Here is a 17,227-nt window from a genome sequence, read left to right as displayed (position 1 = left end):
GATTTGGATGAGGAGTAAATCTAGAACTGTGTGATGCGAGTAGTTTACCGTGAGTGCCGACTATTTTGTAAAAGTTCAAGTTAAAACGAACCCATACTGCATGTAGTCTTATATTATTTTCTCTGACTTAAAAATTCACTAATTTTAAAATGAACAGTCAATTTTTAATGGATATCAATTAACTACTACACTTTTTTATGGGCAACACAATAAATAATATAGATTTAATCAAACATCATATTCTGCTCTTGAAACAAATATTTCTTTGTTGTTTTTAAGACAACATAATATAACAAAATACTTTTACAACCAAATGCGTCTCCTGTTGGGTGTGTTGGAAACTCTTCTCTGTGCATGTTGTTGTAGGGTAGAAAAACTCAAGACCTCTCTCAACGTCCTAAAAACGCTAGCAATTAATTCTGTCCGAGCCTAAATTGCTTCCGTAAAGTAAACACGTACGATCGGCACCAAAAATATCTCAACAACTCCTCTCTATGCGTATACAATTAAGGTTGAAAATGTGGTTTGTTCATAAAACAGTTTGAGTGCAGCGGTGAAGGCAGCTGTTTGTGAATCCGCAACTCTAGGGCGCGTGCGGGCGGCGTAAAAACTTTGCAAGGCGCCCGAGAACTGTGAATTAATCACTGTTTTTTTAACGGTCACATACGGGATATTATCGTGTCAAGCTTGTTGGAAGAAGAAACTTACCGTAAAGTGTTTCGAAACACGTGTATAAGCCAGCTGTTCTGAATTAGTGCCTACCTACTACTTCCTTTATGTTATTTTCGCTGTTTGTCCGGTATTTCTCATTTTCCCTAAGCCTAAATATAGCCTTCACTGATTTGAGATGTGAGGTCGGTTAGCACAAAAAATTTAAATCAATTTTATGTTTGATTTTTATAATAAGTTTGATCCAGAAAATCCCCTTTTGTAATTGACAATCACTGTGGTCCAGCGATATCAAAACAGCTCGCGCGGAATTGACGCCGTAATACCACACACATCCTCGATGCAAACCGACGACCCTTTGCCGCGTTTAAAATGAAAAAAACATTCTGGCCCGGGTTATTAATGCGGCCAATTTGAGCCGCCGCTGACCCGCTGCGAAATACAGCCCGGAGAAGTGACTTTCAAAACGAAATTTTAGATTGGGTACTTGCGTTAAAAGGCTACTACATTCATTCAAAATTACTAAAACGGCAATAACTTAAAACAATAAGTAGCAATAATTACTTAAAAATAAAGCAAAAGCCCTCCAATTTATTTAGGGGAGAGTTCGGTATATTGTACCGCCGAGTAAATTGTACCACCCTCATATTTCGTAAAGTATTTATTGAATGTTTGTAATTGCAACACTCAGCGATACACAACTAAAATAAATTAATATCGGCCATGTGGTTATAGCCGTGACAACAAACACGTGTGTTTTATTTTGAAAAGTATTTTTTCATTGTTTTCAAGTAACTTTTGACAATACATGTTTAGTTTGTAATTTTGCTTTTAATCACAGGGTGTTTCTAATATATTATTTAGAAGCGTAAATTAGTGTGGATTACAATTATTTGAAACATTTTTCGGTATTTATAAGCTATATTTTTTACCGATTTTTTAAAAGCACAATCACCTAGTCGGCTAAATTGTACCACATCAAGTTGTATGGAACTTTACCAAAGGATTTTGAAATTTTTTTTGTAAATCATATTTTGAAGTTATAATAGCTTAGTTATGTTTGACTAACAATAAATAAAAGCAAAAGACTGGCAATGTAGATTAGCTACAAGTGTGCGTTACGATAATTGGAATTACAAAACTTGTACTCAAAATCGTGATAACGTGTAAAACAATATCGATTATCTATGTTATTAACTACTGTTCCTTTTCGTTTTCTAATTTGTTAAGAATGCATCGTATAATATTTTGCCCTAGTTTTATTATAGGCTTGAAATTTATTGAAATCCATTTAGTAACCCTGTGGTACAAATTATCGAACCGGTTGGCTAAATTGGACCGAAGCTCTGAACTCGTACTTTGTTGATTTGTGCTAAATATACAACAATCATGTTAATTAATACTCGTGTACTTCTCATTTACACTCAAATTTGATGGTCACACAATAATAGTTCATAAACGGTATAAGTTAGAACAATAACTTTGAAATCAGATGATAAAATATCTATTTAGCTACATACAAAATAAATTTTATCGTAATAGAAGCAAAAATAATACGAAAAAATCTCATGAAACGCTAAAAAACGGGGTCATTTTTGGCGTTCTCATCGTGTCACACCTTCGGTTGCAATGAAACATTTGGTTACTGCATTCACAATTTTCATTCAATTTGTGTGTAGCATATACTAAAATCATCGTAATTAAATATACTTTCTACACAATAATCAAAAAAATATCTTCTTATAATTATTTTGAATTGAGAAAGCGAAATACGTTGGTCACACGATTTTAGGTACCTAAAATTTTGAGTAATAATACAAGATTGCCGTTAAACCGAACACCAGCAACTAATCACAGCGTTCTATTCGGTTAACGTCAGTCGCACTTCGACGATTGGGGAGGTGAGATATGTCGATCGTCGCTTCGCGAAAAAACTACGTAACTTTTTGTGATTATCCATAGACATACCGTCGCTTGCTTGAACAATATTTTCTACCTCTAAAATTTAAACAATTTAATTGAAACTTTGCCATTGAAAACTTAACATGTTAGACTTATTTGTGTAGTATTCGACTTGAACCGTTAAATTCAAATTTAAGGATAATTCATAAAAAACTAAAATTTTCGTCACCTTCGTGCCATCACCTTCGTGGTATTTTATACACGAAGGTGATTTTAGGCCACGAAAGTGATTTCTTGCTTTGGATTATTTTAAAATATAGTGACTGGTGTTTATGTTTTTACAATATTTTAATAACTAATAAATTATGACGTGGTAAGTAGAGATCAGTACATCAATAAATAAATAAGGGCCTCGTATTTTTGTTGTCTGTCTGTATGACTGTATGTATGTCTGTATATGTGACTGTGTATCTGTTTGTAAGATAAATTTAATCTGAAGTTCGAGTTAAAAGTTGTACAGCAAAAATACGAGGCCCTCTGGCCTAAATAAAAAATATATTTTCGTTGAGGGACTGATAATCAGTTAGAGTTCTTTTTTATTGAGGTACTGATAATCCGTTTTTTACTTCTTTAGCATTTCAGAATGCCACCAGTGTCACCCTTAAAACCAATTGCGTAGAATCTTGTAACTTAGTAGGTGACGTAATCGGTAAAATTTTAGCTTGTATTTAAGTAGGTACCTATTTATATTATGTTATTGCTATTTATATATGAAAATAAGACAAAATATATGTTTTATAAAAACTTAAGAGTCATTTACAGTAGTAAAGTTTGAAAAAATTATTGCTGTGAAGTACAGAATCACTTTCGTGGCATCAAAAAATTCAAAACGTTAAAGCTTCCAAACGAGACTCACTATTTGACTGATTTACTGAGAATACAATCTTTACATCAAGCGCTACAATTTTTGTTTAAAAAAAGTTGAAATAAGTTAGAAATAAAATTCGCCACGAAGGTGACGATGAGAACCGTGGCGATGAGAAATACCCACTCATGAAATAGTAAGTTGAATAATGTATCTTTTATTACATACCATGGACATTATCAAAAACAAAAGAAAACTGTGTGTAAAATGGGATTGAAAAAAACTGGTCCAAATTAGCGGACTCTCCCTTAAATGTTATTCATACCATAAAATTAATATAAGTTTGTTGGCTTTAAAGGTGCGATTGCAGTCAAATACCTGCCTCGTCATGCACAATAAAATCATGAATCAACCTCATTATAATTGGAGATTCTGATTGAGTCAAGTTTGTCACCATTTTTTGCCCTGCAGCAGAAGAAGACTAACAATTAACTTTTCGCCTTCATTTAACTTTATTATGTTCCTTACCTCTCTTTATATTTCCTTTACCCGGTCCAATTTGAGAAATTTGAGAATGAGAGAACCCTTTGAGAAGGAGCCCCCGAGCAGATGCGTGCCGACACAAAGCGGCCGCCCGGCCACATAATGAGGGCCAATAAAAACATTTTCATGGTCAGTGAATGCAATTTTTCGTCAAATTTTGTTGTTTTTTGTAAATCTTCTGGAGGAAGACAAATCTATGGTAATATTTTTTACTTTTTTATTCCATTACAATCTAATATTTTAAATTACTTTACATACGTGCATTTAAAATGGCTCCAAATACTGAGGACTTTGTCCGTGACTTTGTCCAGCGGTGGAAGTCTTTCGGCTGAAACGAACGAACTGACGATCTTACGATCATCTTATTGCACAATTATTTTTCTTAGTTGATATTAATCACGATCATTTGACCTTTTATCTTTTGCACGTTACTGAAAGCTTAACAAACATGTGCCTACTTAATTATGAATTATCGTACCATTCTTTTGTCGCGGAATCCCGAAGTTTCGATCTATCGCCGGCGCCGGGATCAGAGGACCACCGCATATATTACGAGCAAAATTAAAAATTCCTCCGCCCTATGCCTTTGAGCCGGCCATTGTGCCACATATTAAGATGTCGGTACTTAATTCCACAAAATATTGGAGCTTCGGGCAGATTTTCTTAATTAATTCGCCTCACTTAATAAGCATCTTCATCTTTTGTTAGAGAAATATAGGGAGATTATTTACAAAGTGTATTATCAACAAGAACGTAGCTAGTAGGATAAAATTGCTATTGGATAAACGATTTAAAATAAACGGCCTTTTTTAACAATTCCCACTTATCTTTATCCTCACTGGAATTTCTGTTTAGCTATCTACTTGGGAATTCGTTGAAAATTTTATTATTAAGGCAATAGTCTACTTACAAATTGAATATTTTATTGTGATACGAAAAACACTTTGTCTATCTATTACACGGTACATTTTTTGTATCTCAAGTAATTTTGATAAATTTTGAATTGTCATGTATCTTTAATTCAATGTGTACACAACGTGAGACGAGTGTTTATGATACAGAAAGATCTATTTGGTGTCAAGGGCCACATTGAACTTTTAAAGAGTGAAAAACAAGAGTAAATAGCCACCAAAGAACGTTGATAATTATAATCTATATATATAAAAGAAAGTCGTGTTAGTTACTCCACTTATAACTCAAGAACGGCTGAACCGATTTAGCTGAAAATTGTCAGGGAGGTAGTTTAGAGCCAGGAGAAGGACATAGGATACTTTTTATCCCGTTCGAAATAAAAAAAAAAGTCTGCTTATTTATTGCCATTAAGGCGGAACAAAGTTCGCCGGGTCAGCTAGTGTTAGATATTATAGTGTCTTTAGTGTAGTCATGACTACACACTTTTTTCAAATACTCTGCACTGTTTCCAAATTCATGTTTATTGACTTTTCGAGAGCAAAATCAGTGTGCATTACAGATTACAGCGTTCCACGGTCGCGACACGTGCCGGACAGGCGTCCCCGGCGCCGCCTGTCGGGCAGGGAACAAGTTAATCCGGCGCCGGCCGAAAGTCAGCCAAATCAGGTTACCTGTACCGAATGGGCACGGCAGGTGACGTGTGGCTGGATGTTACGCGGGAACTGACTGTAGGGAGTTGGTAAGTGTGAGACAACTTTCCAGCTTTCGGAGCTGAATATCATGACGATAAAAAGCTACATGATGTCTTATTTAGGTTAATTAATTAGTGTTAGGTAGTTAATCTTAATTTTTATTAACGTTAGCATCTCAAGATGCCAAAGTAATGGAGATAAGCTGTATTGTTTCCATTGCTGGGTTAATAAAGATAAATAAAAGAAAACATAGGTAAATCAGTTCTTGTTTGTGTAGGTATGGTGAAAGCTTTAGTGTTATCGTGTCCCAGTCAGTCAAAACAGAATAAGGTTAACGACGAAGTATTTATGTGAATAATATCATTCCTGGGAATCTAAACGTAAACAAGGCTCTTAAACAGATGACACACTTTATGTAGAGTGGCTTCATTTCCCTATATTCGACGTAATGCCTCATAGATCGTGGAGATGACGTGACCGTCTTTTTCATGTCAACTAATGAAGTATTCTCTCTCGTTATACAAAGAAAGTTCTCCCATTTTCTTCTTCGTAAAACCGTGTTTGACTTAGCTGAATGAGGTTAGGGAATTGGGTTCCTGGCATCCTTAAACTTACTTCTTTAATATTTCAGTTTCATTGAATTACTAGGATTGTTAAAAAAAATAATTACATTCTCAAGCTTCATTACACATTAAGCGTCTGTCTGATTCAGCCATGTCACGCATATAGGCTCAGAGAGTCTGATGTAGTTGAAAAAATGGTATAAAAAGTAAATTGACTTATTTATTTTTTAATTTACGGTCTTTTTCAATGTGACGTGTTAATTTAATAAAAGCTCGCACATTTGGCAGGGATCAGTAAGAGCATTATGGGATAAAACAATGTACAAAAAATATTTTACAACAATTTTATTTTTTGGGGGCGTATTTTCACATTGGCTAGACGAGACAATTTAAATAAATTCTTTTGAACTTCAAAGAACTCGAATATGAAGTAGGTAATATTATGCAAACCTCAAAATTGAGGTTTACAAAGTAGCAAGAGTTTTAGTAATAATAATTTCACAGTTACTTTGTTCACTTTGTACATTTTACGCCGCAAACCTATTTGAAGTATACATAGACACTAACTTCAGTTAGCAAACTTCAGGCAAGTTTTGACACTAACATAAGATGAGGACAAATTCGTTAAGTACAATTTTAAACACACTTACAATTTATGTTTAGCCATCGTAAGTGTTATGAGAACCTATAAAAAAATATTGCTAAAGGTAAATGATAGGTCTCCTACAAGATCGATGTAAAACTATGAATAATAGATGAATTTGTCGAGCGGAGTTGTTTACCCTCTCAATCCCCGTCGAGGCACTGTTTATCAGCCCGATATTTAACCGCTCAAGACCAGCACAGGGAAACTGCGTAGAGTCTCCTTCAATTTTTTTCATACTTTAATTTTGCTAGACAAAGAACATAATTTATGTCACCTGTAAGTAGGTAGACTTAGGATGCACGCCACGATAAGCTTCACGCGATAAACCCATACATTTGTCATATAAATCATCGATAAGATTTTATCACAGCGCGCATCCTTACCTGGTTGGAGAGATTTATTTAAATTATTGATTGGAAAACAATTTAGTTTATTGGGAAAAATAAAAGTAACGTGGACCAAAAGCCCTAAAGGCCTGTCCTTTGAAACAGCAGCTTAAGCATACCTATTGTTTAAATTAGACTTGCTTGGCTAAATTTCATCGAAGCTAGGTATTAGGCACACTTATCAGGGAGGCTTAGGTAAAATCTGTCTGTACTTTTGAATACACACGATGTTTGCCATTGTTTCTCAAGAGCACAATATTTAGACTTCGAAGGTAAATGCCAAAGGTCCATGCCGAGCGAAGTGTTAGAATTATTAATACAGGCCTTAGGTCTAGGGACTTTGTTTAGTACTTACATTATGTACTATACAAAACTGAGTAGATCTAATCTTAGGGGACCGTGTAGAAGAATATATTCGCTTTGAAACTGGGTCTATTTAGATTACTTTTCAGCCAATTCGATATCATTACTTCATTCGTGTATTCTATTTCAGAGTAGCACTTTGCTAATTTTCGATTTCAACAAGAAAGATAATAAAAAAAATCTCAGTACGTACCTGTCAAGGGCAGAAAAGTTCTCGAGTGGCGACCACGTGCTGGGAGACGTAGCATGGGTAGGCCTCCTACTAGGTGGACCGACGATCTGGTAAAGGTCACGGGAAGAGCCTGGATGCGGGCAGCGCAGGACCGTTCATTGTGGAAAACCTTGGGGGAGGCCTTAGTCCAGCAGTGGACGTCATTTGCTGAAACGAAACGAAACGTACCTGTAAACTGCACCAAATGACTGATGTCCTGGCCGCCGGTTATCCCGCCGGACCCGCCGGTCCGCGGCATCACGCCGGCGATCTGCGTCACAAGAGATTACACATTATTAATTGTTCACGCGGAGCTTGACGAGTGGCAAGCCTTGCTTGACAAGATACACAACTTATTACAAGAGCAATAAGGATATTATTGTTAATTGGAGGTTTTACAGATCTTATACCTATAAGTAACTCACTACTATCATTTACAACGTATTGTGACAATTAATGTATGATTTAACAAAAGTAGTAGGTCTCAGACAACGTACAAATATAGAATACCATCTTACGAATATTATAAATGCGAAAGTTTGTATGGATGTCTGGATGTTAACATGTTTGTTACTCTTTCACGCATAAACTACTGAACAGATTTTGATGAAACTTTGCAATATCATTGTTTATAACTCAGAATAACATACTTACATAATATAGGCTATAATTTATGACGATCTGTGACAAACTTAATTTCACGCGGGTGAAACCGCGGGCAAAACCTAGTAACTCTATAACATGCTGGAGATCGAGTTTCTGGTACGCTTTGAGGGCTTACGTTCAGTAGCCAACAACAGTTGGCTTACAGGTGATGATTTTATGTCGCCTTTACAACTGGCTGTGCTCATAGCTCTATAATGAGCACACGATGTTCCTATGTTGTTTTATGCAAGTCCCGTGGAACAATGACATTAATCACCAACGTCAAGGTTAAGGTGTTCATTCGTTCGTTCGTTAGTTTCAGCCAAATGACGTCCACTGCTGGACAAAGGCCTCCTCCAAGGCCTTCCACAATGCACGGTCCTGCGCTGCCCGCATCCAGGCTCTTCCCGCGACCTTTACGAGATCGTCAGTCCACCTAGTAGGAGGCCTGCCCACACTGCGTCTTCCAGCTACGTATTAAAGAGGCGATCGAGCGAAACAAGGGCTCTAAAGTGTTCGCAAGAGATCTGTCTGTTGGCCAAAGCCAACTGACCAAGCTGAAAACCGAGGATGGCAGAGCCATTTCGTCGGGGCCGGAGATATTGGAAGAGGTTGAGAAGTTCTACGGACAATTATACACGAGTGTACGCACACCTGTCACAAATCTAGCCGAAGACCCAAGAGCTAGATTGATCCGACACTATACCGAAGATATCCCGGACGTCAGTCTGTACGAGATTAGAATGGCTCTCAAACAGCTAAAGAACAACAAGGCACCGGGTGATGATGGAATCACGGCTGAGCTTTTGAGGGCAGGTGGAACGCCGATACTGAAGGCTCTTCAGAAGCTGTTCAATTCCGTCATCCTCGAAGGAAAAACGCCTACGACATGGCACAGAAGTGTGGTGATACTCTTCTTCAAAAAAGGTGACAAAACCTTGTTGAAGAATTATAGACCCATCTCACTTCTGAGCCATGTCTACAAGCTGTTTTCGAGAGTCATTACGAATCGTCTCGCTCGCAGGCTCGACGACTTCCAGCCTCCCGAACAAGCCGGTTTCCGAAAAGGCTTTGGTACCATAGACCACATACATACGCTGCGGCAGATTATACAGAAGACCGAGGAGTATAATCAGCCACTTTGCCTGGCGTTTGTGGATTATGAGAAAGCCTTCGATTCGGTCGAGACCTGGGCAGTGCTACAGTCTCTCCAAAGGTGCCAAATTGACTATCGTTATATCGAAGTGGTAAAAAGTTTATACAAAAACGCCACAATGTCAGTCCGCCTCCAGGATCGGGACTCGAAACCTATCCAGTTGCAGCGAGGGGTAAGACAGGGAGACGTCATATCTCCAAAACTGTTTACCACCGCCCTGGAAGATGTCTTCAAGCTCTTGGACTGGAGCGGATTTGGCATAAATATCAACGGTGAGTACATCACCCACCTTCGATTCACGGACGATATCGTAGTCATGGCTGAAACCTTGGAAGATCTAGGCACAATGCTCGATGGCCTCAGTAGAGCCTCTCAAGGTGTTCATTAATAACTATTAATTACTAACACGTCGCTTGTATGTTCTCGCCAGCTCAATGAGTAATGAGCTGAGCTCCTAGTCAACATCCCGACAACTTGCCGCAGCGCTGATTATGATACTCCATACTTATTACAATTCGGTTTCCGCGTACTGTCACACAGTTAAGACGTGGTTAAGACCCATCGTTCACTTGAATTTACCTTACCTAAAGCGTTATAATGCAAGGTTATCCTTAAAGAATGTATCGCTGTTTGTTTAATAGTAAATTAATTTAATAACCCTTTACAAGACTTAGTTTAAGTATAATTTCTTTAAAAATGACAAATAAAAACTACAAAAAAAAACTAAACAAGACACGTTAATTATTAAACATTTACGCTTTCTGATGTGAAATCTAACCGCTGTCTGAAGCAGCACCCCATTGATTGCCATCGAAATTATTCCAATTGGGAAACCGGGAAACCGTCTAGCTAGACAGTTGCTACTTGCTCTAGATTCTAGAGTTATAGAGAAAGAAAATCATCAAAATGGCAACCACTTTCAAAAAGATTTGTTCCACCTTATACAAGTACCACCTCGCACAGCGTCAGTGGAAGCCAGCCGTAACCCCGTCCCGTTGCAGCGTCACGGCGTAATCGTCCAATCACGCAGCTCACGTGCTCGCGCCATTAATTATTCCCGCGTAAATTAAACGATAACGCCTCGTTAAGCCCGTCAAAATTGTTTCATACGGGACACGCTCGAGACCAGCACTGTGTCAGTAGGGAGCTTATTGCAGAAGTGGGAGATCTTCTAGGAAATTAGGAATTAAGGTTGTTGTCTGAAGGAAACGGAATAATTTAAATACGTATTGAAGAGATCATTCAGTTTAATTGCTGATTCTAACGCCTTTTTTGGTTATTCAATCAAGTTTGATAGCTTGAGACGATAAGTAAAATCAAATCAGTATTTTTCAAACTTTTATTAATGGAAATGCTCTACACCTACCATTCTAAAGTTCACTGTTTTTGACTAGAAATTAACTCATATAAAATGTATGCATAATAATTTGCACATGATGACCACAAACACACCAACAAAACACACTGAAAAAAATGTTTGGTTACTGCTTACACAACAAAAGTGACCACCGAACTAAGTGTTATCTATAACCAAACTAATTCTAGCTCACTACAGAATTATTTGTTTAATTTACACAACATTTTGTTCCTCATAACCAAAGTGTTCGGACTATATTATATTAGTGGTTGTATTGCATTTTACATTTTAAGACCCGCCTCTCCTTTACAAAGCCTAAGAAAATTCCCTAAACTGCGTCTACTACAAATATATTTCAGACAAATGCAAAACTAGGACTGAAGAGGGAACAAAATATAAAACAGATCCGACGAATCCAATTGAAAATTGTTAACCAGATAAGCCTCAGTGAGTTTCACCGAGAAACTAGATGTAGTTGTTCATTAAAATTTGTCGTGGAACTTTAAAATTACTTTAGGATGCCCCCGGGAAGTTTTTCTTTGACTTGTGCAAGTTTGCAACTAATCTGCATGCGTAATGCATGTAAATACGCCGCTGTACAGAGTTAAAGAAGTTTGCGCTTCGATCGGGTTTGCCGTAATGATTCTTATTCAGAAGCTTTTAAAGCAATTTACCTAGTTTCTGGAAGGTACGAGATTGCCCTTTTGAAGGAAAATTTTAATATATTCGGCATCTTAGGTGCGTAACGAGATATTCTTTTATCGTGTGGGATTTATCTTTAACTTAATCACTTCAAACCTCTGTCACGGCTCTACCAGACTTCATCGTGATAGCCGTCACACATAATTCTATGGACTGAAAATCCAATATCCGTAAAGCTAAAGAAGAACTGGCTATTTAAGTTCGTATTAACGTACCTATGTCAAACATGTCTTGTATTAAAAATTATCTTACTTCAAAGAGAAAATATTTTAAATTCAACTTGTAATTAAAATTCAATTTCGTTCAAAATAAAATGTTTATAATACAATTCATTACGCATGTAATACTTAAACGCGTCCAGGGGCTGACAGGAGTCGTTGACCCCGCTGTAGGGCCCTTCGTCCGGAAGGGCTGTCCGGCTGTCCGGGCCTGGGGCTGGGCGGTGACGGACAGGCCATTAAGCCCGCCACTGGAGCTGAAGCCTCGGTGCTTAAGTGATTTTACAAATAATAAAATGTCTCCATTTCACAAATGAAATCTTATTTTAGTTTTTCTTGCTTCTTGAAAACTGTAATTCTTATGCGTAGAATTCAAAAGAATTGTATCAAAACCTCTATGGCGAAGTTTAGCTCGAAGATTTTGAGTTTGATTCGCAAGGAAATCGTTTTAAAATACACATTAGTTACTCAATTTCTCGTATTCGGCTCGTAACAGAGTTCAGTGACTTAACCCTGCATATTTAAAAGGAAAATACCCAAATTTTAGAGGTTTTCAGTTGTACCTTTTAACAATAAACATTCTGAGAATAATTTATCATCGTGTCTTTACCCGGCTAGCACTTATTTACATGTTGTTTTGTTCTATCTGCCACCTGTTAAACACAGGTGCCTTTAGTTATTTAGCCCCGGCACAAAACAGGACCCCTCGTCCGTCCATCCCGCCCACGCCCGGCGGACGGACGTTTATTGTGCGATCGGTTCGAGGGACAACTTCACGGGACGTTTTTATTGCCGACGGCTTCGGACGCGTACACTCTGCCGCGGAAATACACTTAATTTGGATTTTACGATACACTTTAATCTTAATAAATATTTAGGCACACTATAAGATATAATACATTCATAATTACCTCCTAAATTGACCATATCTTCTTTGCCAACAGACCCGATTAATACTAAGCAGCTTCCTTCTTGGCACATTATACAAATTTCATATTCCTTTCTTTATTAACTTATTGTTTGTAATTTATGTAATGTCTGTTCTACTTAAATACCGTAGACCTCTAATCAAATTACTTTTAATCGCAATCGCAATTCGCAATAATATTCATTGCTCTACAATTTCTATTTAATTTATCATACTAAATACATTGAAATCTATATTTTTATTGCTCACTGTACTTAGGGTAAAGTGCGTTTGGGTCATCTCCTTTCTGTACAACTCTTTACTCGACAGAGTTGGGATTTTGGTCAACACGGAAACTGTCACTGGCAGTATAAACTTAAGTTCCTCAGGCTGCTTTATATTTTCCTTTGTTAGTACTTTTACACGTGTCAAATCATGAAAATCGAGTTAAAGGATGATGGGCATATTGGGCGTTAAACCAACAGAAACAAAAAGTATACTAAATTAAAGCTTAATACTAGTACTTCATTTCATAGTATGACAACAATCCTGAAATACGCGGGGATACGGAGATAGAGGTCGTTGAATATGCAAAGTTTCTATAGTATTTCACATCACATTAGAGTAATAAAAATAGTATTAGGTCAATTAGATTGCTTTTATCGATCATATTGAGAGTATTGTATCATATCTTACTATCGATTCTATCGATTTAGTAAGTATATATACCGAATAAATCATAATCGATTATTCGATTGAAATAATCGATTATATTGCTGAAAATAAGGAATTGAATTAATAATCAAATGATAGTATTGATGGTAATCAATAAAATCGATTAATCGAATTGTTAATCGATAAATCGTTATTTGGCAATATCGATAATCGATTCGTGATCGATTATGCGACAACACTAAAGCTTAACTGGTAGAAATCCCATTGAAACATGACTGTGTTCATTTCATTTCTCTAAATGGTACCTACGAGTAGGTGTGGTCCTACGCACGTAATGTAGAACATGGACTTATTTTATACAATTTGTTGACCCCACTTCTTAACTGTTGGACATAATAATTGATAAATAACTTAATGTATCAATGTAGGTATATTAATTGATTATATTTTTTGGTTGCGCAATAAAACACCTATGACTATTATACTCGTACATTATGTAAATTTCCAGGCAAACCCGGAAGTTTTAGGTAGTTAATTATATGAAAATATATTTCTGATACTAAGTCCTAACAAATAATAGTAGTTACATTTCTGTTGGTTTTACGCCCAGATTCCATAGAAAAGTGCCCATCATCCTTTGGTACAGATATTCTATTTCACGAAGTCCGTTTGGCTCTGGTTGTAGTAGTGACGTGTACTGATAAGCGCGCGTGTGTGTGTAAGTAAACGTAGGAAGCGTTAGCAAAGAAATCTGACACACTGAATATTTTTAATTTAAGTTTGTTTAAAATTTTTTAGATATTACAATTCAAATTCAAATACATACTACGCCAATTTGATGTACATAAGTAGTAATTTTAGAGTGAGTATAAAGATCTAAACTGTTTGATACTGATTATGATAACATCGATAACTGAATGATAGGTTGCATTGAATAGAAACACAACAGTTGTAGGTAAATAAGTATTTTTATTTATTACAGAATAGACACAAAAAAACAGCACTTAATCACTATCGGATTCAAGTTCCGATTCGCTGTCGTCGGAATCGTCCTGCAAATTAATTATGAACTCAAAATCCAGGTCGACGTATTTTAAGTATTCTTTTTCAATTTTTTCGACATGAGCACACGTTTTTTGCCATGTTTCGCTGCTTACTCGATACAAGCTTTCGTTGATCAGTCTTTCAGTGTTTGTCATGTTTTGCTCGATATTCTTTGATGCGATATAATTTTTTACAATCCCCCAAATGTTTTCAATTGCATTTAATTCTGGGTGATAGGGGGGAAGGCGTATGACCTCAAAACCCTTGCTCTTAATAAAATCATCAATTTTGTACGCTATGTGTTCAGCTTTGTATTTTTTTATAATGTCGTACAATTCCAATTTAAGGAGAGATTGCTCAAATGGTATACCCTTATCCCTGAGCCATTGCTTCATATCTTCTTTCTTTGTAGCCGATGTCGGAAGTTTTTCAGACCGTGTATTGTGATATGAAGCATTGTCTAAGACAATGACAGAGCCTGGAGCTAAATTGGGTAAAAGTTTTTCGTTTAGCCATTTAACATAATTATCATAGCTCATGTTAGAATGATAATCGCCAGCTGTTGAGTTGGCCTTGTAAATCAATGCAGCATTTTCAATAAACCCATCCTTTGTTCCCGCGTGCACTAATATAAAGCGAGTGCCCGTGGAAATTTTTTTTAAGAATGGCGTGCTCTCTTTTTGTTGTGCCCAGGTGTTGTTTCGCACGTGTGTCGAAAGGACATAACTTTCATCGGTATACACAATTGGCCGACCTTGACTGCGATATTCTGCCATTTTCTTCAAAAACTTTAAACACCACATTTGTATATCATGACGCTCCGTCAAAACTTTACGGTTATTCTCTGTTTTACGCCACTTGTACCCTAACTTCAGTAACAACTGACGAACAGTTTCTATACAACCTTCAAAGTTAATTTTTTCATTTAATACCGTTCTTATCTTAGCCAACGTTGGAATTTCTTTATGAATGACATGGAAATTTTGGATAGTACTGCGAACAACATCGGCTGTTAAATTATCTATTTCTATCTTATTATCCCGCTTTCTTCTTTTCTTCATAGGAGAAGTGAATTTTGATAAAGAGGATGGCAGTCCCTTCTCTTCTTTTAATATCCGTTGAACAGTTTTCATAGAAACACCTGTAGCCTCAGCTGCACGCCGTGTAATATCTCGTAAATGAGACAAATCACAGTTAGGTTCCATAACTGATTTCGTAAATTCATACTCTTCACGTAGAAAGTGATAAACGCTAGCTATCATGCTTCGACCCTAAAACAAAACCAAATGGAAATAAGTAACTCATTTTGTAATATTATTTATAGATAAAATCTTTATTGCACACAAAAAAAGAAATAACAATAGACGACCCTTTGGCAGTTATCACACTGCGCCGCGCTCCGCCGCGGTCATAAAGAGTATTTATTATAGTATTTTTCACATAAGATGATCCTTAAGACACTTCAAGGTTATCCATATTACGCATACTACTTACATGCAGAATATTTTTGAAAATATATTTGTATTTTATTAGCAATATGTATAATAATAAAGAAATAACTACTTGTCTTGAAATATATAGTAAAATCTGAGTCTATTGATTATATTTTAATTAAATACGATGTAAAAATATTTTTTATTTAATGTACGCACTGTGTGAAACGGAATAGATTTAGTGCTGGGGTATTTGTTGTATAGCAAAATCGATTATTTCCGCGGTTCATTAATTGATAGCAGTGAATACTTACCCCCTTACTAATAAAAAGTTACACAGTTGTTGATCACTGTTTTAAAATGACATTTCTATACTAAACGTCACTTTAAAACACTGATCAACGAGCGTGTAAGTTTTATTAGAAAGGGGGTTAGTTATTAAAAACATCACAAAAATCAACTATATTTTTCGATTGTTGACTTTAATAAACGCAGTAAAAATAAATTAATAGTTTTTAATTTAAAGAAATAGAACCAGTAGGTACTTTTTGGGAATCATTTTTTTGAACACGAAGTCCATGGAATTTGAATAATATATTATGAATAAAAAATTGTTACAAAAAATATGTTTTTTTTAATTACAAATAATTGTAATTAAAAAAAACATATTTTTTGTTAAATAGCACCTATACAAAATATTTCTCTAAAAGTAGGTTTTACTAACTCTTAGAAAAAAATCGGTAGATAAATCTCTATGGTTTAGTTATCTGACATATCTATAACTTTCAAACTCGAAACGTCATACGAATCATCTTAGGTGAAAAAGACTATAGTGTGGATGTTATTGTAAAAAGTTTAAAAAAATGTTACCTCACTGTGGACAACTCTTCTCCGTTTACTTGCCATGCTGACGTTACTCTCCGAAAAATTTTGACGCGGACTCAAAAGCACTAGTGACCCGGACGGCGCCGCGATCGTGACTGAAGCTCTCCCGAGGTTACGCACACTAAGATAGCGTGCATGCACACGCCTTACAACATTCATAGCCAAACGGACTTCGTGAAATAGAACATCTGTACACCATAATTAACTTTAAAAAAAACCGACTTCAAATGCGTGAACACAAAAAAAACTAAAAATTAAAAAAAAGTTCTACCCTTGGGGGTGAAATATTTTCTTCAAATTTGCATGAAACCACCCTTTTGATAATACCTATTCAACAAAAAAATAATCGTTCAAATTGGTTCATAATCGGCGGAGATATTGCGTATAAAAAAGTTCATCCCCAATTTTCCACCCTTGGGGGTGAAATATTTTCTTCAAATTCGCATGAAACCA

General features: G+C 36.2%; 1 protein-coding gene across 1 annotated transcript; it reads right to left on the bottom strand.

Annotated features, from left to right (window-relative positions):
- Positions 1 to 14,416: 14,416 nt before the first annotated feature.
- LOC135073515 (uncharacterized) lies at positions 14,417 to 16,910 on the bottom strand. The gene is made up of 2 exons (XM_063967699.1): positions 16,760 to 16,910; positions 14,417 to 15,727 (listed from the first exon to the last, which is right to left on the bottom strand). The coding sequence occupies exons 1-2, from the start codon at positions 16,793 to 16,795 to the stop codon at positions 14,417 to 14,419; spliced, it is 1,347 nt and encodes a 448-aa protein (XP_063823769.1). The 5' UTR covers positions 16,796 to 16,910.
- Positions 16,911 to 17,227: the final 317 nt, after the last annotated feature.

Source organism: Ostrinia nubilalis, chromosome 7, assembly GCF_963855985.1.
Source record: "Ostrinia nubilalis chromosome 7, ilOstNubi1.1, whole genome shotgun sequence".
Lineage (NCBI taxonomy): Eukaryota > Metazoa > Arthropoda > Insecta > Lepidoptera > Crambidae > Ostrinia > Ostrinia nubilalis.
Note: the sequence above shows the minus strand (reverse complement) of the source record. Positions and strands in the feature narration are given on the sequence as shown.